Here is a 24,003-nt window from a genome sequence, read left to right as displayed (position 1 = left end):
TTCAATCTGGCAGCTCTCTGGTGAGGCCAAAGTAGCAGTTAGTATACCAGGGCTGGAACACTAAACAAGAAAAGTTCTACATGAGAAATCCTAGAAACTGTGATCACATCGTGTTGACATATAAAGTAAAAATGCCCAGACCATCAGGAAGACATGATAAATAAAAACCACGAGCTATACAGTGTTTATAATGTAAAGAACTGGAAGGGAACATGTTGAAATTTGTATCCTGTGTTAAATTCTTGGATAAGAAAAGAATCATGGCAGATAATAGAACATACAGATCTATGTTTCTGTTATCTTAGTTGTTAAAAGTCCTATGTAAATAGTTAAAAGGAAGAAATAATAACAAGCTTTTTATTTATTTTATTTTTTATTTTTTTTTAGTTTTTTGAGGTAGGGTCTCACTCTGGCCCAGGCTGACCTGGAATTAACAATGTAGTCTCAGGGTGGCCTCGAACTCACGGCGATCCTCCTACCTCTGTCTCCCAAGTGCTGGGATTAAAGGCGTGCGCCACCACGCCCGGCTCTAATAACAAGCTTTTTAAATGTTTTTGAGATAAGGGTCTTGCTATGCTCCTCAGACTGGCCTCCAACACCTGAACTAAAGCCCTCCTCCCTCATCCTCTTGAATAGCTGGGAATACAGTTGTATGCTGGCAGCCTCACTATCAATCTTCAGTACAGAAACTCTCATATCTACATGAATGAGAATCTTCAGCTGAGTTCAATAAAAGGAGGTAGTCGAGAGTCACCTTTGCGAGAACATTTCACAAGTAAAAAGAACTAATATTTAACTAACAGTTTAATCCTGTGAGTTAACAAAATTTAACCTTCACTTAGCAGAGGTCTCTCATAGTATGCTCTCCTGCCACTTGTATTTGCACTGAGTCGATGTTTGGAGATGATGTTTGATAATATACATTTCTCCCTTCATTGCTACAGATCCATTTTTGAAAATTTCCTTAGGATCTTATTTGAAAGGTAGGGAACAGTTTCCAAGCTGCTACCTACTGTGACTAGTAAGGAGACATTCAAGCAGTCCAGATCTGCCTTATTCATAGCTACTCCAAGAAGATTTGAGGAGCAGGGTGAAGATCTGGAAAAATTATCTAATAAAAATATTTATGAACTTAATAAATATTTAAATACAGAAATGAATGTAGCACACGTATCTGGTTAAGTAAATGCAAGGAACAGTAAAACTCTATCATAGTAATCCTATAAAATATCAGGGTGTTTTTTTTTTTGTTTGTTTGTTTGTTTGGCTATTTTTCCCCTTCCTGATAGTCTTGCTACATATATCCCAGGCTAGCCTCAAAATCATAATCTTTCTGCCTCACCCTCCACAGTGCTGGGATTACAGGCTTGTGCCATCACACCTAGAAAAAAATGGATTTAATAATACCCATATCACAGCCCATGAGCCATGTATATTGGGACTCAGTACAACTATGTGATTGGGAGCACATAGAATTTAAGCTTGAATACTGGCTCTGGTATTGTCATCAGCCTTGGGGTCACCTCATCACAGAGTGGGGAGAAGACATTAACTGATGTCATTCAATAAGTGGCCTCAGTTTACCCTCCTTGTTTACCTCCTGCCTCTGTAGCACAAATTTGTGAATTACCTTGATCTTCTGTATCCTGCAAGTGATTAATTGCTTGTTACAGTTTTCTCTAAACCTTCCCTCAAGAATTTGTTGGGTATCCTGCTAGGAGTTGCTGATCTAAGATTCTCTCTAGGCAATTTATTACTCTTTCCACCATCTGTCATCCAAACCTGTTTCTTTTTCTTAATGAACCACTGACCCACACTGTAAGAAATAAAAGGGGGCTGGAGAGATGGCTCAGCAGTTAAGGCACTTGCCTGCAAAGCTTAATAACCTGGGTCCAATTCCCCAGTACCCATGTAGAGCCAGATGCACATGTGGCACATGCATCTAGAGTTCATCTGCATTGGCTGGAGGCCCTGATGAACCATTCTCTTTGTCTCTTTCCTTTCTCTTTATCTCTCTGTTGTAAGTAAGTGAATAAAAACAAACAAACAAAAAGAAATAAAGCTATTGTTATTTCTAAGTACTGATGATGTCATACTATCCCATGCACGCCTCACCGTCACCCAGCAAAGTAAGGACTGTTATTCCCTTGGTTTCATCAATAAAGAAAAAAGGTAAGTAGTCTGTAGAAAGTCACTCAGGTACTAATTATTACAAATTATCATGACTAATAATTAGTAGTAATTATTAGGTCTGGGATTCTCCAAAGCCATTTTGCTGCCTTAGTGGGAAACCTAAAACATAACACGGTTGTAGCGTAAGGAACAGAAGTACAACACTCAGTGTGAGGCTTGCTGAGGCAAAAGGCAGAGAACAAGTCTCCTCATTAAACTGCTCACTGTGTTACTTAGGACCTGGGCACAGAAATGACTGGACAAAGTTTCTTTCCTCAAGTTGCTTAAAAATCAGCCTGCCAGGGGAGAGAGAAGCAAGCAGATGATTATAATACAGTATGATAATACTATTTTTATGAACAGGTTGCTGAGAATACACAGTGGAGAGGAGGAAAACAAACAAAGCAAAACAAAAGATGTTAAAGATGTTACAGAAATGAATTTTCCTTTTCCTTTTGAATCCCAAATTAAGCAGGCTTCTGCCATATTAGCATCCAAGTACCTAGCATGGCAAGATTTAACATACTTACATGATATATTTGCATGAAAATGTCCTTATGTAACCCAGTAACATGTACAATAAACACACATGAATGAAAAAATATTTTTAAAAATTAAAATACTTCAAATTAGTTTATCTTTACATTCATATTTCTACTTTATCTCAAACCATTCACTTTTCTAGTTCAAATAAATATCTTTTGAAAACACATTTTAGGGCTGGAGAGATGGCTCGGCAGTTAAGGGTACTTGCTTGCAAAGTCTGCTAGCCCTGGTTCAATTCCTCATTATACATGTAAAGACAGATGACCAATATGGCACATGTGTCTGGAGTTCATTTGCGGTGGGAAGAGGCCCAGGCATGCCCATACTCTTTCTCTGTCTTTCTTTTCAAAGTAGGATCTCACTCTGGTCCAGGCTGACCTCGAATGAACTATGTAGTCTCATAGTGGCCTCAAACTCACTGCGATCCTCCTACTCACGGTGATCCTCCTACCTCTGCCTCCCAAGTGCTGGGATAAAGGTGAGCACCACAACACCCGGCCTTCTCTCTCTTTCTAATAAGTAAATAAAAGCATTTTTAAACAACACGTTTTAAAGGATGGTCAGACTTTTAAGTATGAATAGTTTGCATAACTAATTGCATAACTTACCAGTGTTTAAAGTGTTGTGATAAAACGCACAAACAAGTTAGCATTTGCTTATTATTCATGCTAATTATGGAAAATATTGGGTTTCATGGAGTTTTAAAAATATTTTATTTATTTATTTGCAAGGAGAGAGAGAGAGGTTGAGAGAGACACAAAGAATGAGAATTGGCAAGCCAGGGCCACTTGCTATTACGAACGAACTCCAGACATATGTACCACTTTGTGCTTCTGGCTTTAAATGGGTACTAGGGAATCAAACCTGGGCTGTCAGGCTTTGCAAACAAGGGCCTTTAAATACTGAGCCATCTTTCCAGCCACATTTATTTCTTTATTAACTTGGGATAACAAGAAGCTGAAAGTTATAGCATTTCAAACAAATACTTGGGAGGGGAGGGGACTCTAAAATATTTTCATATGTTATATTTCTTTTTTCAAAAATTTCCTAGGTACATTTTTCTTCCAAATTAACCTTAAAGATAATTCAGACAACATATTTATAGCAGTTGTGCCCTTGCCAAACAATTGTTTATTTAAGAGAATCTTTCTGGGCTCTTATGGAAAATGTCAAGTTAGAGTCTTATTAGGGCTGGAGAGAGATGGTTTAGCAGTTAATGTGTTTGCCTGTGAAGGCTAAGGACCTGGGTTCAATTTCCCAGTACCCACATAAGCCCAAAGCACAAGGTAGGCACATGTGTCTGGAGTTCATTTGTAGTAGCTAAAAGTTCCTAGTGCACCCATTCTCTCTCTTCCCATCTGCCTCTGTCTCTCCCTCAAATAAATACATAAAATAAGTTCAAAGTAAGTTCAACTTGCTGCCATAGCTCATCTCCCTGAATATTCAGCAAAATAAAATCACTTAATGGACATTTTACATAAAACCTTCTTTCTTTCTTATGTTCTCCAAATAAATTTTTTCACTAGAAGAAGAAATAATAAAAGGAACATTTTTTTCTATTTTTATATATTATGAGACAGAGAGAGAATGAATGGGTGCGCCAGGGCCTCTAGCCACTGCAAATAAACTCTAGATATGTATGAATCACCTTGTAAATCTGGCTTACTTGGGTTCTGGGGAAATGAACCTGGGTCCTTAGGCATCACAGGCAAGCTCCTTAACCACTAAGCCATCTCTCCAGACCAAAAGGAACATTTTTATTAATAGTCCTTACCTCAAAGTTCTTAAAAGTTTTACAAAGCTTGGCAAGAAAGAGAGGGAAAGAGAGATCAACAGTTGTTTACGGCAAGGAAGAATGACCATATGTAACTTGCTGAGTTAAAATCATAAAATCAAGATTTTCAAAGGAATTCTGAGTCTCTCTTAGGCTTTATTCACATACTAAACAAGTTGCTGACAATTTATATTTTTTTTAAATAAGGGGATTCAAACCATGCCTATATTAATACTATAATATTAACTATGATTTTAATTGCATGATTAAAAATTCAAAACCACAATTCCCCTGGAGAGCTCAACTGTTAACATTTAGAGAAAATAACAGGTATAGGCACATTCATCAAATAAGTATTAACCGATGCTATGCTAGTCCCCTAGTAACTATCCATTGAACTTGTGCTTTACATTAGAGAATTTTTTTTCAAGGTAGGGTCTCACTGTAGCCCAGGCTGACCTGGAATTTACTATGTAGTCTCAGGGTGGCCTTGAACTCATGGTGATCCTCCCACCTCTGCTTCTGGATTAAAAGGCATAGGTCACCACTCGGCTCATTAGAGAATTCTTAGCCCATTCACTACTGAATTACTGTGTAGCTGGTAAACTGAGGCAAAATTCTGAGTCACCCCAGGAGTCACAAGTACAAGATCCACAGCACAAAGCTACGAAACTGTGCTCCCTTTTTTATATATATTATGTAAACTGCAAAGTGTAACAGTGGAACACGAGGCTTGTCTAGGTAAAATCTAAACCGTAAGTAAAAAGTGAATTCCAAGTTCTACAGAAAACAGCCTCCACTGTGCTGTCTTGGCTTTTTGCTTGAAAACTCTACATTGCCACGGATTCAATTTCACCTGTTGGTAATGAGCACAGACAACACTTTGTGGAGGAAAACAAAGCAGTTCCTGAAAAAAAGTAAAAGTGGTTACCAGATACACAGGTAGTGAAACAAATGTCTGGGGAAAAAAAAAACAACAACACCTTTTCTCCATCTATAAGAAAGCATCTTGAATTCTGAGAGCCAAGTTACCATTGCCCTCTGGAAAATTCTACAGGTTCCCAGAGCTTAGCATGGAGCACTCACCTGGTTCACTGGAATTCTGGATTGGGGCTTTTCTTTCTGTGGAACCAGTCACTGGGGGACTCGAGGCTGAGCCCTCCTCATCCTCTACTTTAGTCACAGTGAAGTGCGGCATGCTCAGCGTTATACTCCCTTTGCTCTTTCTGCATTCAAATTCCCTTCCAGCGTTCGTTCTTTCTCTCTCTCTCTCTCTCTCCCACCCCTAGCTCTCTCTCTGTCTCTCTCCTAGGGAGACAGCTCAGGAATCGGGAAGTACTGGGCTCACGTGACCATGACCACAGCACAAGGGAGTTGAGTGCTCCAGGACACGCCTTCCAGTGTTTATCATTCACTTGACAGGATTAAGCACTCCACCCCTTGCTTATTGTTATTAACCTGCAGAACCCCAAGATTGTCTGGGCTGTTTCTCAGGCTGCCTACAAAACTGGAACCTGGAACAAGTTCAACTGCTATCAGCCGTGTGCTCCCTACATTTGTTTCCTCAATTACTGCCACCCCCTGTGCACCTCATCATCTCAGCCTCTGCCTTCTCATGTCTCATGAAAGATCAGGGAGCAGTTTGTTTGACAAACCACTCTTTAAAGACTGGCACTGTATCAACTTGGAAAGCAAAAGATATACTGTTAGGCTTCTGTCATTGCTTTATTTCAAGGCATATGGACAAAAAAGTCATTCAAATCATTGAAAGCTGTTTCTTAGCCTTCAGGTAGAAACATCCATTTAGCAAATACTGACACCTATATACATATTTTATACAAAACACAGTTATTGATACTATATTTACTGACACTAGATGCCATGTCATCCAAGAAGAGAAACTAAATTTGTCAAAAGTACAACTTTGTTTAAAAAGAGCAAACTATTTTTTAAAAGTTCAGAAATTTTGGTGTTGAATTGAAGCTTCAACATTATGTTTAAAGAAAAAGAATATTCTGAGACTCCATATTGAATTCCAAGTCAGCATGAGCTAGAGTGAGACCCTACCTCGAAAATCAAAAAAAAAAAAAAAAGAAAAGAAAAAGAATATAAAGAAATCCTTCTGGAGCTGGAGATATAGGTTAGCAGTTAAGGCACTTCCCTGCGGTTTGGCTCCCCAGGACCCACGTAAGCCAGATGCACAAGGGGGTACATGCATCTGGAATTCGTTTGCAGTGGCTGGAGGCCCTGGAACACCCATTCTCTCTCAAATAAATAAATAAAAGTAAAATATTAAAAAAAGAAATCCTTCTAATTAAAAAATACATACATAATTCTTTAGCATATATTTAACATATTTAACTTGGTCTCACCAGCTAACAGTATTAAGCTGTCAGATGATTAAAATTGAGGCCTTACTCAGCCAGGGAGATCAGTAAATCAAGCCGTATAATTTCCATTTTGATGATGTACAGTAAAGGCTTTGCTATTAGAGATGTCTTCCACCTGCCAAGTTAGGCGGTGCAGTTTAACAGTCGCTTGTGCTCCTCAGATACTCACTTCTACAAAGACTCCAAGAGCTGTCAAAGACTTACTCTGCACTTTGCACTGCACTAGAAACTACATCACACACCATCTAGTCTATTCATTGCAGACATTTGGCTACAGATGATGCCTGAAAAGTCAGTGCTCATAAATGGTGAAGTAAACTTTAAAACACCCAAGGCCCTTGTGGCACACAGACCATATTTAAAAGGAAGTTCACATGCACTTGCCTCAATTGTATTTCATGTGTTCTTCATAGCACTGGTTTGTATGTTTGGCTACACATTGGATTTTTTTTTTTTTCAGCTTAAGAGTGTTTAAAAATACTGAGGTCCCAACACATGATGTATCCATACAAAGTATGTGTTTAATTAAAAAAAAAATACTGGGCTAGAGAGATTGTTTAGCAGCTAAGGTACTTGCCTATGAAGCCCAAGGACCCAGGTTTGATTCTCCAAGTCCCATATAGGCCAGATGCACATGATGGCACATGCATCTGGAGTTCATCTGCAGTGACTACAGGCCCTAATTCACCTTTTTATTCCTTCCTCCCTCCTTTTCGCCCTCTCCCTCTCTCTCTCTCCCCCCCCATCTCTAACAAATAAATAAAAATAAAAACTTAAAAAAATATTGATACCTAGGTCCCATTTCAGACATTCTGATATGATTGCTTGGGAAGAGCCTGGACCAGAAGACTGGTTAAAAATATATGTATGTATGTGTGTATGTGTGTGTGTGTGTGTGTGTGTGTGTGTGTGTGTGTGTGTGTGTTGGGGCTGGAGAGATGGCTTAGCAGTTAAGGTGCTTGCCTGCAAAACCAAAGGACCTTGGTTTGATTCCCCAATACCCACAGACGCCAGATTCATAAGGTGGCACACGCATCTGGAGTTCGTTTGCAGTGGCTGGAAGCCCTGGAACACCCATATATTCTCTCTCTCTCACTCTGCCTCTTTACAACTCTCAAATAAATAAATAAATATTAAAAAATTATTTTCACGTGTGTGTTCATATTGGAGTGCCAGGGTCTATGCTGCTGCAAATGAGCCACTGTTAGGCAAGCACCTTAACCACTAAGCCATTTCTCCAGCCGCCAACCCCCGCCCCCACCAGAAAACTTTTAAAAGCTCCTTCAGAAAGTTTTAATGTGCAATTAAGGTTAAGAATTACTAAAGAAAAGATAAAATATTCACAGAGAAATTTATTTCTTTTTGATTTTTCAATGTAGGGTCTTCCTCTAGCCCAGACTGACCTGTGAAATTCACTATATCTTCTAAGGTGGCCTCAAATTCATAGCAATCCTCCCACCTCTGCCTCACAGTATTTCTTCCCCCCCACTTTTTTTGAGGTAGGATCTCATTTTAGCCCAGGCTGACCTGGAACTTACTCTGTAGTCCCAGGCTGACCTCATAGTGATCCTCCTATCTCTGCCTCCCAAGTGCCAACATGCCTGGATTCTACTTCTATATTTGAAAGAAATTAAAGTCAGAAGTCACATCTTAGTGATTTCTCCATGTTTATAACTCAGCTAACTTAGCTACTCCTTTTTGGTTTTTAGTTATTTATTTGAGAGAGAGGAAGGTAGATGAGGGTGAGAGATAGATGAGAGAGAGAAAGAGACAATGAATGTGCGTGCCAGGGCCTCCAGCCACTGCAAACAAACTCCAGATGCATGTGCCACCTTGTAAATCTGGTGTATGTGGGTTCTGGGAAATTGAATCCTGGCCCTTTGACTTTGCAGGCAAGCACCTTAACCACTAAGCCATCTCTCCAGCCCATAGAGATGCTCCTCTTATTTGAAGAAACTTAAGAGAACTATCAAATACTTCACTATTATATTTAGGGTTCAAAATTTGTTAATACTTTTTAGTATCATGAGATATTTCCAGTTGCATCCTACCTTTCACATTTATTTTATCAATACAGTTGAACTGTGGAGAATTTTCTATAGCTTATCAACAAAAACAATGATGTTTATAAATTGTGTGTGTGTGTGTGTGTGTATAAGTCTAGGTACAAATGTTCTTCTGTCACTCCTCCCTCTAAAAATCTATCAAACTAGGAATGTGACAAACTCCTGTTAATCTGTGATAGGAGTAACTTATTTACCACACTGATGTGCTGGTACCAAAGAGGTCAGCAGTTTTATAATAGTTTTCTCCTAGGATGAACTGCAGATAAAAGTGCAGGGCCTAACAACTGGAGACTAAGTTAAAAGTAATCCAGGAAAAACTGAATACATGAGTGAGGTGAATAGAAGGTAACTGCTCAAGAAAATGTAAGAAGTACTTAATATGCACACAATTCCACTGCACCCCGCCAAGACGGGTCATTGTTACTAAGATAATACGGAATATGGCAAGAATGACAAGCAAAAGGAACTCTTAAGCATTGTTACTGGGGCTGTGGAATGGGATAACTAATGTGGAAAAGAGCCTAGTACTTTCCCCATCACTCAGGAATTCCGCTCCTACACGTTTATTCCAAAGATGAAAATAAATCCCCACAAAAGGACATGCACAAAATATTAATATCATTATATTCATAAACATCCTCAAACTAGAAATGCTCTAGTTATACATCCACAAGAGAATGGAATAAGAGTGCCATGCAGGCCAACAAAGGATTACTAGTGAGGAATAAAAAGAATGAACTACTGATAAAGGCAACATGGATCAATCTCAATAATATGCTAAAAAATTTAATCAAAATACTACATGATGTATGAATTTATAAGGTTTTAAAACAGGCAGAACTAAATATCACATGGAATTTAGCGACAAATAAGTAAATAAAGATATCTCTCTCTCTCTCTCTCTCTCTCTCACACACACACACACAAAAATTGCTAACTCAAAGTGCATGGAACTGAAGATCATCATATTAAGCCATATAAGCCAGGCTCAGAAAAACAAAGGTGGCATGCTGTCTTTCATATGCAGAATCTAAGAATCTAGACTAAAAAAAAAAAAAAAAAATGAGGCTACCCTGAGACTACATAGTGAATTTCAAGAGTAATAAAATAAAATAACCAAGAGCAATAAAAGATAAATCTACAAAAAAATCAAATGATTATATCAGCTTTATTCATCCAAGCCCAAATAGTAAACAGTCTAGGTACCTACTAATATGCTAAACAACCTTTAGTGAAAAATTGACTTGTTATTCAACAATGAACAAGGACAAACCGCCAATACATTCAATACCCCAGAAGAACCTCAAAACATTATGCATGGGGCTGAGAAGATGTCTCACTGGTTAAAAGCACTTGCTTACAAAGCTAGGTGGCCCAGGATCAATTCCCAAGTTGTTAATTCAGATGCAAAACAGTGGTGCATCTTGTGTTTATTTGTAGAGGCAAGAGGCTCTGCTGGATCCATACACATACACAAATGCACACATGAGCAAATAAATAAAAAAATTTTAAATATTATGCATTATAAGTTAAATATAACACAAGTGATGAGCATACTGATGTGGTTAAGGATGAAATATTTTTGTGCCTATGGCTCTGAAATGCTCTAAAAATAGGAAACTAGGGAGATGGCACAGAAGCCAAGGTGCCTGCCACACATATCAACATGAGAACTTGAGTTCAGATTCCCAGCACCCATATAAATTGCCACATAGAGTGGCACTGCCTATATTCCCAGTGTTAGGGAAGTGGAGAAAGGAGGATTTCTGGGGCCAAATCTCTAACCTGACTTCCTAAATGGGTGAGGTTCAGGTTCAGTAAGAGACTGTCTTGAAGAAAATAAAGTGAAGAGCAACTGAAGAAGAGACCTGTCATCAACAGCTGACATTCACATACACAAATGCAGGTGCACCTGCACAAACACACACACAAACCACATACATAAAAACAAATGCTCATTATGCAAATACATATGCAAAAAGTAGATTAATGGAGGGAATATATGCCAAACATACATAGCAACATGTTAACTGGAGCTACAGGTAATGAGAATTAGTAAGTATTTATGCAGTTCCTTGAAATTTTTATACATTTGAAAAATCTTCATAATCAAATGCTGGAAAAATACACTGCAAATAAAGCTCACTGAAATCTAAAGATCTTGTGTGTCTTCATACAAAGAAAGTCACTTCAGGGTTAAATTCCAGTTCACATAAAAATCAGGGTCTGCCTAAATGCTGTGCTTCAGTGTTGAGAGACTTGAATGCTGTCAGTTGTTAGGCAAATTTGAAATATTTACATTATCACATTAAAAAATGTATGGCATTTTAAAATAGTAGCATACAAATGCCAGACAAGGGCAAAAGGGGCATTTATAATGGTATCACTCCTACAGTGCTTTCTATATTAGGTTGAAAATGATACATATTTAATTACTAATTAGATTGAAGAGAACATTTCATCTATGACTATATCTGTAAAAAGTTAGGATGCTTGGGCTGGTTGCTCAGTGGTTAAGGCGCTTTCCTGTAAAGCCTAAGGACCCTATATTTATTACCCAGTACCCATTTAAAGCCAGATGATGTACAAGGTAGCTAGAGGCCCTGGTGTGCCCATTCTCTCTTTCTCTCAAATAAATAAATAAAATATAAAAAGTAAGAATGCTAATTCTTCAGAATAACGGAACTATTTGGGTAACATTTTAAAATTACAATTTACCATGTGTGATGGTTTAATTCAGGAGTCCTCCATAAACTTAGGTGTTCTGAATGCTAGGTTCCCAGTTGATGGATATTTGGGAATTAATGCCTCCTAGAAGGAGTGTATTACTGGGGGCGGGCTTATGGGTTTTATAGCCAGTTTCCCCATGCCAGTGTTTGGCACATTCTCCTGTTGCTATTGTCCACCTTATGTGGGCTAGGGGGTGATGTCCACCCTCTGCTCATGCCATCGTTTTCCCCTGCCATCATAGAGATTCCCCTTGAGCCTGTAAGCCAAAATAAATCTCTTTTTCCCAGAAGCTACTCTTGTTGGGTGATTTCTACCAGCAAGGCAAACTGGACTACAACAGTAAAGTGGTATGGAGAAATGGGATTGCTGCTCAACACTTGGCTGTGTGGCTTTGGCCTTTTGGAGCTGATTTTCAAGAGGAATGTGGGAGGATTTGAAACCTTGGCCTAAGAGATGCCTTGCAGTTCTGTAAATACAGCTTGATGGACTCTTCTGGTCTGAGCTGCAAGACCCGAATGCAGTAAGAACTATGGACTATGAGGTTTGGCTTATGAGGATGAGAAGGAGCTTTGCTTGGACTGAGCTAGCAGTTTGGGTGAGAAGCTTGCTCTCATGCCCATGTCCTGAGAAGTTGTGCAGGGTTGCTTTGCGTAGAAATGAACTGGTGTGAGCAGAGGGATACGGCACAGAAAGAAAAATCTTTGGGTGAACTGTTGTCCATTCAGCTGCAATTAAGAGATTACAACCTTTGAGACTGGGCTAGCTGACCTGCGCTGGGGCAACAGAAAGAATGTTGATTCTTTTGAAGGGGCCTGAGTGCTCAAGGAGTGTCTTGTTCTTCAAAGTCTGTTTTATTCTCCCCCTGGATTAACAAACTGGCACCCTAGCTGGCATTGTGGAGTATAAGAAATACAGGAAAGAGAGGGTCATTGAGTTTGCAACACGGTCTTGTGTTTTGGAAATGGCCATGGGCAGTGTGAACCAGGTTTGTTGGATGCCTGCATGGAGACCCCATGGGGGCATGAGGATGAACCGTGGCTTGCAGTGGAGACCCAGTGGAGATGCCGGGACCACAAGATGGCTGCCAAGGAGAGCTGCCGGCCCGATGAAGTTTTCCAGGACTGTGAGTAGCCTAGCTGGAGGGGTGGAGTTGGAATACCAGAGACTTGTTGCTGGTTAGAATTACTGGACTTGGAGATTTGTCACTGGCTAGAGTTGTTAGAATTGAAGCTACAGAGTTGATGTTTGCCCTGGTTGTTTTAAATCTTGTATCAGCTGAATGTTTCTTTGCTATGCTCAATGCTATCTTTTGCAGTGTGAATATTTATCCTGTGCCATTATGGGTTTGGGGGGATTACTTTTTGTTATCATGGCTCAGTTCAAAGATCTTGGACTATGGGGATCTATGAACATCATTGGAATTGATATGGGACTTTTAAAGTTAGATGAATGTATTGCATTTTACATCATGTATGGTTATGGTTTATGGGGGCCAGGGGTGGAATGTGGTGGTTTGATTCAGGTGTCCCCCATAAACTTAGGTGTTCTGAATGCTAGGTTCCCAGTTGATGAATATTTGGGAATTAATGCCTCCTGGAGGGAATGTATTATTGGGGGCAGGCTTATGGGTTCCATAGCCAGTTTCCCCATGCCAGTGTTGGGCACACTCCCCTGTTGCTATGGTCCACCTTATGGTGGCCAGGGGATGATGTCCACCCTCTGCTCATGCCATCATTTTCCCCTGCCATTGTGGAGCTTCCCCTCAAGCCTGTAAGCCAAAATAAACCTCTTATTCCCAGAAGCTGCTCTTGGTTGGGTGATTTCTACCAGCAATGCGAACCTGACTGCAAAGTAAAGCCTGACTGCAACACCATGTTACCCTATTCAATTATGCATTTTTAAATTCAGCTAACAATTTATGATAACCAGTGCTTTATTTTTTGTTTGTTTTTCAAGATAAGGTTTGACTCTAGCCCAGGCTGACCTGTATTCACTATGTAGTCTTAAAGTGGCCTCGAACTCATGGTGATCTTCTTACCTCTGCCTCCCAAGTGCTGGGATTAAAGGCATGTGCCACCACACCCACCCGGTTTATTCAACCCATTCTTTAACAAGTTAGTGAAAAGACAATTAAGGGAAAGTCAGTGGCATGTTATTTTCTTTTAAAAAAAAATTTTTTATGGGGTGGAGAGATGGCTTAGTGGTTAAGCATTTGCCTGTGAAGACTAAGAACCCTGGTTCAAGGCTCAATTCCCCAGGACTCATTAGCCCGATGCACAAGGGGGAGCATACGTCTGGAGTTCGTTTGCAGTGGCTGGAGGCTCTGGTGCACCCATTTTCTCTCTATCTATCTGCTTCTTTCTCTGTCTGTCACTCTCAAGTACATCAATAAAAAAAATTCTAAAAAACAAAAAAAGTATTATTTATTTGAGAGAAAGAAATAGGCAGAGGGAGAGAGACAGACAGACAGACAGACAGACAGAGAATGGGTGTGGGCCTCCAGCCACTACAGAAGAAATCCAGATGTGTGTGTCCCCTTGTACATCTGGTTTATATGGGTCCTGGGGAATTGAACCTGGGCCCTTTAGCTTTGCAGGCAAGTGTCTTAACCGCTAAACCATCTCTCCAGCCCCAGTATGTTAATTTCAATGTAAGGATTATCAGACTGTAACACAATTATTATCTTACGTGATGAAAAAGCACTCAATTATAGGGCAAGTCATATATGTGAGTTTTTCTCTTTGGTTCTTGGGAAATGATAGTTGTAATCTACAGCTGATCTTATTGCTAAAACTGTTCTTTATGTTGCTGATGTTTTGAGACAGTCTTGTCATGTAGGATGAAGCCCAGGCTGACATGGACCCTGTGATCTGCTGCCTCAGATTTCTGAGGGCTAAAATTACAGGCAAGTGCTACTACATCTGGTTGGAACTGGTTCCTAAAAATTACCTAGTAACTACTCATGGGCAGAATAGGTCCATTATGTCAGAAAACTATCAGTAAGCAGCAAACAAAACCTCTTGTATTTTTAATATATGAATTGTGACAAATGTCATTTTGTTTACTTTCACAAGCACCCTGTAGATGTTAAAATTTTTGTAATATATTTAAATTTTAGAATTAACTTTTAAAAGAAATTAAATTTTATCAAAGGTATAGGTATATTTGAAAAAACAGAGCAAGGGTAAAACATTAAATTCCATGAATACATATTAGGTAGGGTTATTTATTTATTTATTTATTTATTGGTTTTTTGAAGTAGAGTTTCACTCTAGTCCAGGCTGACCTGGAATTCACTATGTAGTCTTAGGGTGGCCTCAAACTCATGGTTATCCTCCCTACCTCTACCTCCTGAGTGCTGAGATTAAAGGCGTGTACCACCACACCCAGCTAGATTCAAATCTTTTGAATCACTCTTAAATTCCTGCAGTTTTATGATTTTTCTTTTCATTTTATTTTAATGTTTTTTGAGGCAGAGTTTCACCCTAGCCCAGGCTGACCCAGAACTCGTTCTGTTTTCTTCTCAGATGAAAGCTCTTCATATTCTATTTTCTTAAATCTTTATAAACATAATATTCAACAATTCACTTATCTGGAGATGTGTTTGAGAGACAAAATTTCTAATATATATTATTTCCTTAAAATATCATAATTACAGATTTCCAAAAATTTTAATTTTTATTTCATATACATGAGAGGAAAGATGCCATATGTGTTAGAGAAGGGATAATACACTTGTATGAAGAGCTAACCTATTCACCACTTAAACTCAGATATTAGGTTCCAAAGGACCAATGGTAGGGAAACACCACTCCCTCCATTCCCCCATTGAGTGTGCATCACTCAGAATGTTACACACACATATATGAAACATTGGTATTAGAACAGTGTTTTGCAGATCATCTCTGGTAGAATATTTCTGGTTGTTTTTTTTTTTTTTTTTTTTTTTTTTTTTTTGAGACAGAGTTTCATGTAACCTGAACTGGCCTCAAACTTCCTAATCCTGCTGCCTCTACTTCCGTAGTGTTAGAATTACAGGAATATGCCACCATACCCAATAGGACCTTTTTCTTTAAATTTCCAAGTAGTTGTGTGCTAATATTTTTGTGAAAAAATTAGTAACTAGAAAAAAATGAAATAGCCAGGTGTGGGGCACACACCTTTAATCCCAGCATCTAGGAGGCCAGAAGTAGGAGGACGGTCATGAGTTCCAGGCCACCCTGAGACTACATGGTGAATTGCAGGTCAGCCTAGGCTAGAGTGAGACCCTACCACCAAAAAAAAAAAAAAAAGAAAGAAAGAAAGGCAGGCAGGCAGGCAGGCAGGCAAACCAAATATAAACCCAAGTTTAAAAAAAAAAAATTATTTATTTATTTAGTTATTTGGCTTTTCAAGTAAGGTCTTACATTAGCCCAAGCTGACTTGGAATTCACTATGTAGTCTCAGGATGGCTTGAACTCCTCCTACCTCTGCCTTCTAGGTGCTGGAATAAAGGTATGCACCACCACACCTGGCAAAATATTTTATTTATTTGCAGGGGGCACAGAAAGAGAATGGGTGTGCCAGGGTCTCTAGCCACTACAAACTATCTCCAGACCCATGAATCACCTTGTGTATTTGGCTTTATGTGGGTACTAGGGAATCAACCCTGGGTTCTTTGGCTATGCAGGCAAGCACCTTAACTGCTAAGCCATCTCTCCAGCCCTTTATTATTTATTTATTTACTTACTTATTTAACTTATTTATATACAGTCTTATGTCTCCCAGGCTGGCCTCCAACTCTGAATTTCTGATTCTCTTGCCTCTACTTTTCAAGTGTTTGGATTCAGGTATTTCTACCATGCCCACCTTATGTGGTGCTGAGGATCAAACCAAGAGCTTTGTGCATGATAGGCAAGTACTCTATCCACTGAGTTATATCCCCAGCCACTCCCAAATTATTATGAAATTCAACAGACACAAAATTTATCTATAAAACTTCTACACACATTTCTCAAATCTTAATTTATAAGCTTGCTTCCTCACAGACAGGTAATAAATAGCTAATAGGCCAACACTATCTCCATACTGAATAGCTTTTTTCTAGAATGTTGTAAACATCTGACAGAAAATAATAAGCAGTTCACAACTTAAATTTAGAGTTTAAATTTAGAGTCTGAAAAGCATACTTTCATTGCTAAAGATGTATATTCACTTTCTTTATGTATCTTTTTTGCAAACTTTTTATATCTGTTACTAAGAAAGCAAACATTTGTTTAAAATATCAAAATGGGGCTGGAGAAATGGCTCAGGGGTTAAGGTGCTTGCCTGCAAAGCCTAACAAGCTGAGTTCGATTCCCCAGTACCCACATAAAACTAGATGCAAAGTGGCATTGTGCATCTAGAGTTCGTTTGCAGAGCACTGAGGCCCTGGCATGTCCATATTTTTTTTTTCTCTCTCTCATCTATCTTTCTGTGCTTGCAAATAAACAATTAAAATGTTTTTTAAAATATCAAAATGTTGCTGGGGACTTTAGAACATATACTCCACTAAGTATGAAAATCTGAAAGAAATGGATGATTTCCTACATTTATATGACATACCAAAATTAAATCAAGATGAGATAAACCATTTAAATAGACTTATAACAAGTACAGACATCCAAGCAATTATTAAAAAAAAAAAATCTCCCAACTAAGCCAAGCATGGCAGCACATGCCTTTAATCTCAGCACTAGGGAGGCAGAGGTAGGAGAATCACTGTGAGTTCAAGGCCACCCTGAGACAATATAGTGAATTCCAGGTCAGCGTGGGCTAGAGTGAGACCCTACCTCAGAAAATAAACAAACAAACAAAATCTCCCAACTATAAAAAGTCCAGGCCCAGATGGATTAACTGGTGAATTTTACCAGACCTTCACAGAAGAACTAACACCAATGCTTCTCAAACTTTTCAATAAAACAGAAAAGGAAGGAATACTACTAAACTCCTTCTACGAAGTCAGCATCAACTTGATACCAAAATGAAACAAAGACAGAACAAAACAAGAAAGTTACAGAATAATCTTGCTCATGAACATAGAAGCAAAAATTCTCAACAAAATGTTGGCAAACAGAATACAAGAATATATCAGAAAAACCATTACTCCAATCAAATAGGCTTTATCCCAGAGTTGCAGGGATGGTTCAACTTTGCAATTCAATAAATATAATATACTTATAAATGGACTGAGAGACAAAAATCACATGATCATTTCAATAGATGCAGAAAAGACATTTGACAAAATCCAACATCCCTTCATGGTAAAAGCCCTACAGAAAATGGAAATAGAAAGACTTATCTCAACATAATAAAGGCTATTTATGACATACCTACAGCTAACATAATATTAATGGGGAAAAACTTAAAGCTTTTCCACTAAAGTTAGGAACAAGAAAAGGGTGTCCACTGTCCCCACTTTTATTTAATATAGTACTAGAAGTATTAGCTATAACAATAAGAGACACACATAAAAGGGATACAAATTGGAAAGGAAGAGATCAAATTATCATTATTTGCAGATTATCTAATTCTATACATAAAGGACTCTAAAAATTCTGCCAACAAACTGTTAGAGCTGATAAACATTTTTAGTATTGTAGCAGGATACAGAATAAATACAAAGAAATCAGTAGCCTTCCTATATGCTAACAACAAACATGCTGAGGAAATCAATTCAAAAAATTCAAAATTGCCCCAAAATAAATAAATAAAGTACCTTGGAATAAACCTAAGCAAGGAAATGAAGGATCTCTACAATGAAAACTTTAAAACACTCAAAAGAAAAATTGCAGAAGACACTAGGAAATGGAAAGGCATCCCATGTTCTTGGATCAGAAGAACCAATATTGTGAAATTGTCAATCTTACCAAAAGCAATCTATATATTTAATGCAATTCCCATCAAAATTCCAATGGCATTCTTCATGGAAATAGAAAAACCAATCCTAAAATTCATTTAGAAGCACAAAAAACCTCGAACAGCCAAAACAATTTTGAGCAACAAAAATAAGGCTGGTCATATCACTACACCTGATTATAAGCTATGCTACAGAGCCATAGTAACAAAAACAGCATGGTACTGGCACAAAGACTGACATGTAGATCAATGGAACAGAACAGAGGGCCCATATGTACATTCAGACAGCTACAGCCATCTAATTTTCAACAAAAATACCAAAAATATTCATTGGCAAAAAGACAGCCTCTTTAACAAATGGTGGCTAGAAAACTGGGTATCTATATGTAGAAGGATGAAAATAGGTCCTTATTTCCTCCATGCACAAGAATCAAGTCCAAATGGATCAGGGATCTTAATATCAGACCTGAAACTGTGAAATTGCTAAAGGAAAAAGTAGGAGGACATTTCAATATATTAGCTTACGCAATGACTTTCTGAGTATAACTCCAATAAAACAACTAATAAACCATTGGGATTTCATGAAATTACATAGCTTTTGTATAGCAAAGGATACTGTGAATAGAGTAAAGAGGCAACCTACAAAATGGGAGAAAATCTTTGCCAGCTATACATCTGACAGAGGATTAATATCTAGGATATACAAAGGACTTAGAAAAGTACATAATAAGAAATCAAATAACCCAATTAATTAAAAAATGGGCTAGGGTGGGCGTGGTGGCACATACCTTTAATCCTAGTACTTGGCAGGCAGAGGTAGGAGGATCAATATGAGTTCGAGACCACCTGAGACTACATAGTGAATTACAGGTCAGCCTGGGCTAGAGTGAAACCCTATCTTGCAAATTAAAAAAGGGGGGGTGGGCCTAGGGAACTAAACAGAGAGCCCTCAAAAGAAGAAATACAGATGGTCTATAAACATCTAAAAACAAAATGTTCTACAACCTTAGCCATAAGGGAAATACAAATTAAAATTACTTTGAGATTCCATTTCACTCTTGTCAGAATGGCTATCATCAAAGAAAACAAATGACAATAAATGCTGGCAAGGATGCAGAAAAAGTGCTGAGACGAAGGGACAGAGGAGTGTCCATCACTGAAACATCTCACACCCTCTAAGACTCAGAGAGCCCACTGTGGAAGAGGTGGTGGAAAGAATGTAAGAGCCAAAGAAAGGGTACCACTCTTTACATACAACCTTCCAAATAGAAATTGGCCTCAATATTCAAGACCTTGCAATGCCTAGCAATACTCACACAAGACCATCATAATAGGAGAAAAAGATTATGACATCAAATTAAAAGAGAGACTAATGGAGAGAGGGAAGGGATATGACAGAGAGCAGAGTTATGAAGGGGAAAGTGGGGGAGGGAAGGGAAATACCATAGTTTGTTATCTGTAAGTATAGAAGTTGTCAATAAAATATACATTTTTTTAAAAAGAAAAGGAGGAAGAAGAAGATCCAAACTTGAGGCCAAAATAGTCTTACTACCAATAAGACTACCTAAAAAAGATAAAAATAAAAAAGAAAGAAAGAATTGGACTTCTGTGTGAATAGGAAGAAAACTCAGTAGCCGAGGCCAGTAAGCTAGAAAGGAAATAGAAAGGGAATAGAAAGGGAGGAAGGGAGGGAGTTAATAGGATGGTATTGTATATATGTAAGTAGAACAACAGATTAATGGGGGTGAAAAGGTCTAAGTGAGGTCAGGAGAAGAGATTGAGCAAAGGAAAGGTGGAGAGAGGGCTAAACAAAATCTAAGAGGATATAAATAAGTCATATGGAAACCTACATTTTTGGACAACTGAATGCACAAGAGCCATAGATTATTACTAGAAAATTTTCAGTGCCAGGGATGGGATACCTCCAGTGAGTTGTTGGCCAGGGAAGTCCCTGATGCCCCCAAAATATTACAGACTACTGCAGAGGCCCTTGGTTTCCCACCAAGAATAGATGGTAAGACCCTATTGCTGAAGACTCCACATACTTGGGCTGCAAAGCCACTGAGAAATCCTGCTGGAACTGAGCTGATTACCACCAGCTGACAGAAAGGTAGGAAAAGCTATGCTGCATGCAGTTCAATGGGAGAGAGAGAAATCACCAGTAGATATACTAAACAGTGGACACTGCAAGCCTTACATTTTGCCAGCCAGGCCAAATGAGCCAATGGGTACAATAGTGGCACGTCTATTATGGAGGAAACTAACTACCCTCTAATTTGACTGGAAGCCCGCTCCATGGGAGGGATTCATCCCTGATACAGAAAGCCTGCAACAGGGCATAAACTCTAGGGGTGTAACGTCTGCTGCTGTCTGGCTAAATGTATTTACTATGCTCACCAAACTGCCCAGTATGCACTTCTCTTAATGTTCATACTCATATATTAATGCTACTCTCACTTTTGGTAGAGAACCTTCTCATTTCAGATGGAAGTGACCTTGGGATGACTCAGAAGTCATCATGGTGCTGAGAAGTGACTGAGGAGTGCTCAGCACTGAAACATCTCTATCACACCTTCCAAGGCTCAGGATCCATTGCAGAAGAGGTGGCAGAAAGAATGTAAGGGCAAAAAGAAGGGTAGTACTCCTTACAACGTGCTCCTCTAGACACAAAATAGCCTGGATATCCATGACCTCACAGTGCCTGACACTACCTACTCCAGACCACCATAATAGGAGGAAAAGATCATAATATCAAAATAAAAGACAGACTGATTAAGAGCGGTAGGAGATATGATGGAGAGTGCAATTTCAAAGGGGAAAGTGGGGGAAGGGAGGGAATTACCATGGGATATTGTTTCCAATCACAGAGTTAATAAATAATTAAATATATTATAAAAAAGTAAGACAGAGCCGGGCGTGGTGGCACACGCCTTTAATCCCAGCACTCGGGAGGCAGAGGTAGGAGGATCGCCATGAGTTCGAGGCCACCCTGAGACTACATAGAGAATTCTAGGTCAGCCCGAGCTAAAGTGAGATCCTACCTCATAAAACCAAAAAAAAAAAAAAAAAAAAAGTAAGACAGAAAGAAGAGCTGAGGTGATTGCTGAGCAGTTAAAAGACACTTGCTTGCAAACCTACCAGCCTGGGTTCAATATCCCAATAGCACCTAAGTGAAGCCAGATGCACAAAGTGGTGGGTGCATGTATCTAGAGTAGATTTGTAGTGGCAGGGGGCCCTGGTGTGCCCTTTCTCTCTCCCTCCCTTTCTCTCACAAATAACTAAAAATCTTTTTTATTTTTATTTATTTGAAAGATAAAGGCAGACAGAGAATGGCTGCACCAGAGCTTTTAGCCACTGAAAACAAACTCCAGATGCACATGCTACTTTGTGCATCTGACTTATGTAGGTACTCTGACCTTTGTGTCCCCACAGAACTGGGATGACAGATGCGCATGACCATGCCCCTCTCTTACATGGGTGATAGGAATTGAACTCTTGCCAGCTCAGACCCTCTCAGGCCCTCATACTTGTGCAGGAAGCACTTTTACCTACTGACTTATCTCCCCAAATCATAATTTTCTTTTTTTTAGTGGGGGAGTCTTCAGAGGTAGGGTCTCACTCTAGCCCAGGCTGACCTAGAATTCATATGTAGTCTCAGAGTGGCCTCGAACTCATAGTGATCTCCTACCTTTGGCTCCCAAATGCTGGGATTAAAGATGTGCATCACCACACTCAGCTCCAAATTACTATTTTTCTCTCTTTTTGTAATTTTATTTTAGAGTGAGGTAGAGTCTCACTCTAGCTCAGGCTGACCTACAATTCAGTCTCAGGGTGGCGATCCTCCTACCTCTGCCTACCAAGTGCTGAAATTATAAGTGTGCACTACCACATCTGGCTTTTTTTTTTTTTTTTGTAATTGCAAATTTTTTTATGAGAGAGAATTGGCATGCCAGGGCCTCCAGCTGATGCACTCAAAGTCTAGACATGTGTGCCCTTTGTGCAAATGTGCAACCTAGTGCACTTGCATCACCTTGGGCATATGGTTTATGTGGGGCCTGGAGAGTCGAACATGGGTCCTTAGGCTTCGCAGACAAGCGCCTTAACCACTAAGCAAATACTCTCAAAGGAGAATAAAAGCAAATTTGGGGACTGGAAAGACGGTTCATTGGTTACAGCATTTGCCAGCAAAGTCTACAGACCCAGGTTCAATTCCCCAGTACTCGCGTAAAGCCAAATGCATAAAGTGGCACATGTCTTTATAGTTCATTTGAAGCAGCTAGAGGCTCTCGTGTGCCCATTCTTACTGTGTCTCTATTCTCTCTATTTACAAATACATATTTTTTTTTGTTCATTTTTTATTAATTTATTTGAGAGTGACAGAGAGAGAGAAAGAGACAGAGAGAATGATTGAGAAATGGCGCGCCAGGGCTTCCAGCCACTGCAAACGAACTCCAGACACGTGCGCCCCTTGTGCATCTGGCTAACGTGGGTCCTGGGGAACCGAGCCTCGAACCGGGGTCCTTAGGCTTCACAGGCAAGCGCTTAACCGCTAAGCCATCTCTCCAGCCCAACAAATAAATAATTTTTTAAAGTAAATATCAACTGGATTCAGTTTCTCCTAGTCCCCAGAGTAAATATACATGTTAATACATGAATTTTTTTTTTCTTTTTAAAAAATGTAACAAGCTGGGCATGGTGGTACATGACTTTAACCTCAGCATTCGGGAGGCAGAGGGTGGAAGGATCATTGTGAGTTCGAGGCCACCCTAAGACTACATAGTGAATTCCAGGTCAGCCTAGGCTAGAATAAAACCCTACCTTAAAAAAAAAAATATATATATATATATATATTTATTTATATATATATTTATATATATATAAATAAAATAATAAAAATAAATAAATAAATAAAATAATAAAAAATATATATATATAAATAAATACATATATTTATTTATATATATATATTTATATATATTTATTTATATATATATGCCTTTAATCCCAATACTCTGGAGGCAGAAGTAGGAGGAACACCATGAGTTCAAGGCCAGCCTGGGACTAGAGTGAGTTCCAGCTCAGCCTGGTTTAGAGTGAAACCCTACCTCAAAAAACCAAATAAAAAAAATAAAATAAAGACTAACACTATGAAATGTAAATAGCCTTATCTCAAAGTGAAAGCTGGCCTAACTGGTAAAATGAAGGAAGTTCAAGGTATTTATCAAATGATTCAGACCTTAAATAGATGAATGCTATCAACTGACTTTCTTGCATGGATTTCTCAAGGTCATTAGATATGATTACCAGTGTAATAACAAAAATGTAAACCAAAAGCTGCTACACTTGATTACCCACCTGAGGTAAAAGGTAAGACCCCACTGCTGTAGACACCATATGCTGCTGACACAAAATACCAGGAGACCCAGCTGGAATCTGGGAGGGAGCCAGT

The 24,003-nt window shown here is 38.9% G+C and overlaps 1 protein-coding gene across 5 annotated transcripts in view; it reads right to left on the bottom strand.

Moving 5' to 3' along the window:
• Slc12a6 (solute carrier family 12 member 6) overlaps nt 1–24,003 on the bottom strand; it is a 180,320-nt gene that overhangs the window by 131,557 nt on the left and 24,760 nt on the right. For 2 of the 5 annotated variants that reach the window (XM_004672533.3, XM_045156377.1), the window contains exon 1: nt 5,579–5,805. The exons of the other annotated variants lie outside the window; for them this stretch is intronic. In XM_004672533.3, the coding sequence (XP_004672590.1) occupies nt 5,579–5,690 (112 nt within the window). In that variant the 5' untranslated portion in view covers nt 5,691–5,805. Of the gene's footprint in view, nt 1–5,578; nt 5,806–24,003 lie in introns of those variants that run through there. 5 annotated transcript variants of the gene reach the window in all.

Source organism: Jaculus jaculus, chromosome 8, assembly GCF_020740685.1.
Source record: "Jaculus jaculus isolate mJacJac1 chromosome 8, mJacJac1.mat.Y.cur, whole genome shotgun sequence".
Lineage (NCBI taxonomy): Eukaryota > Metazoa > Chordata > Mammalia > Rodentia > Dipodidae > Jaculus > Jaculus jaculus.
The sequence above is the reverse complement of the archived record's forward strand: the minus strand, read 5'-3'. Positions and strand labels throughout refer to the sequence as shown.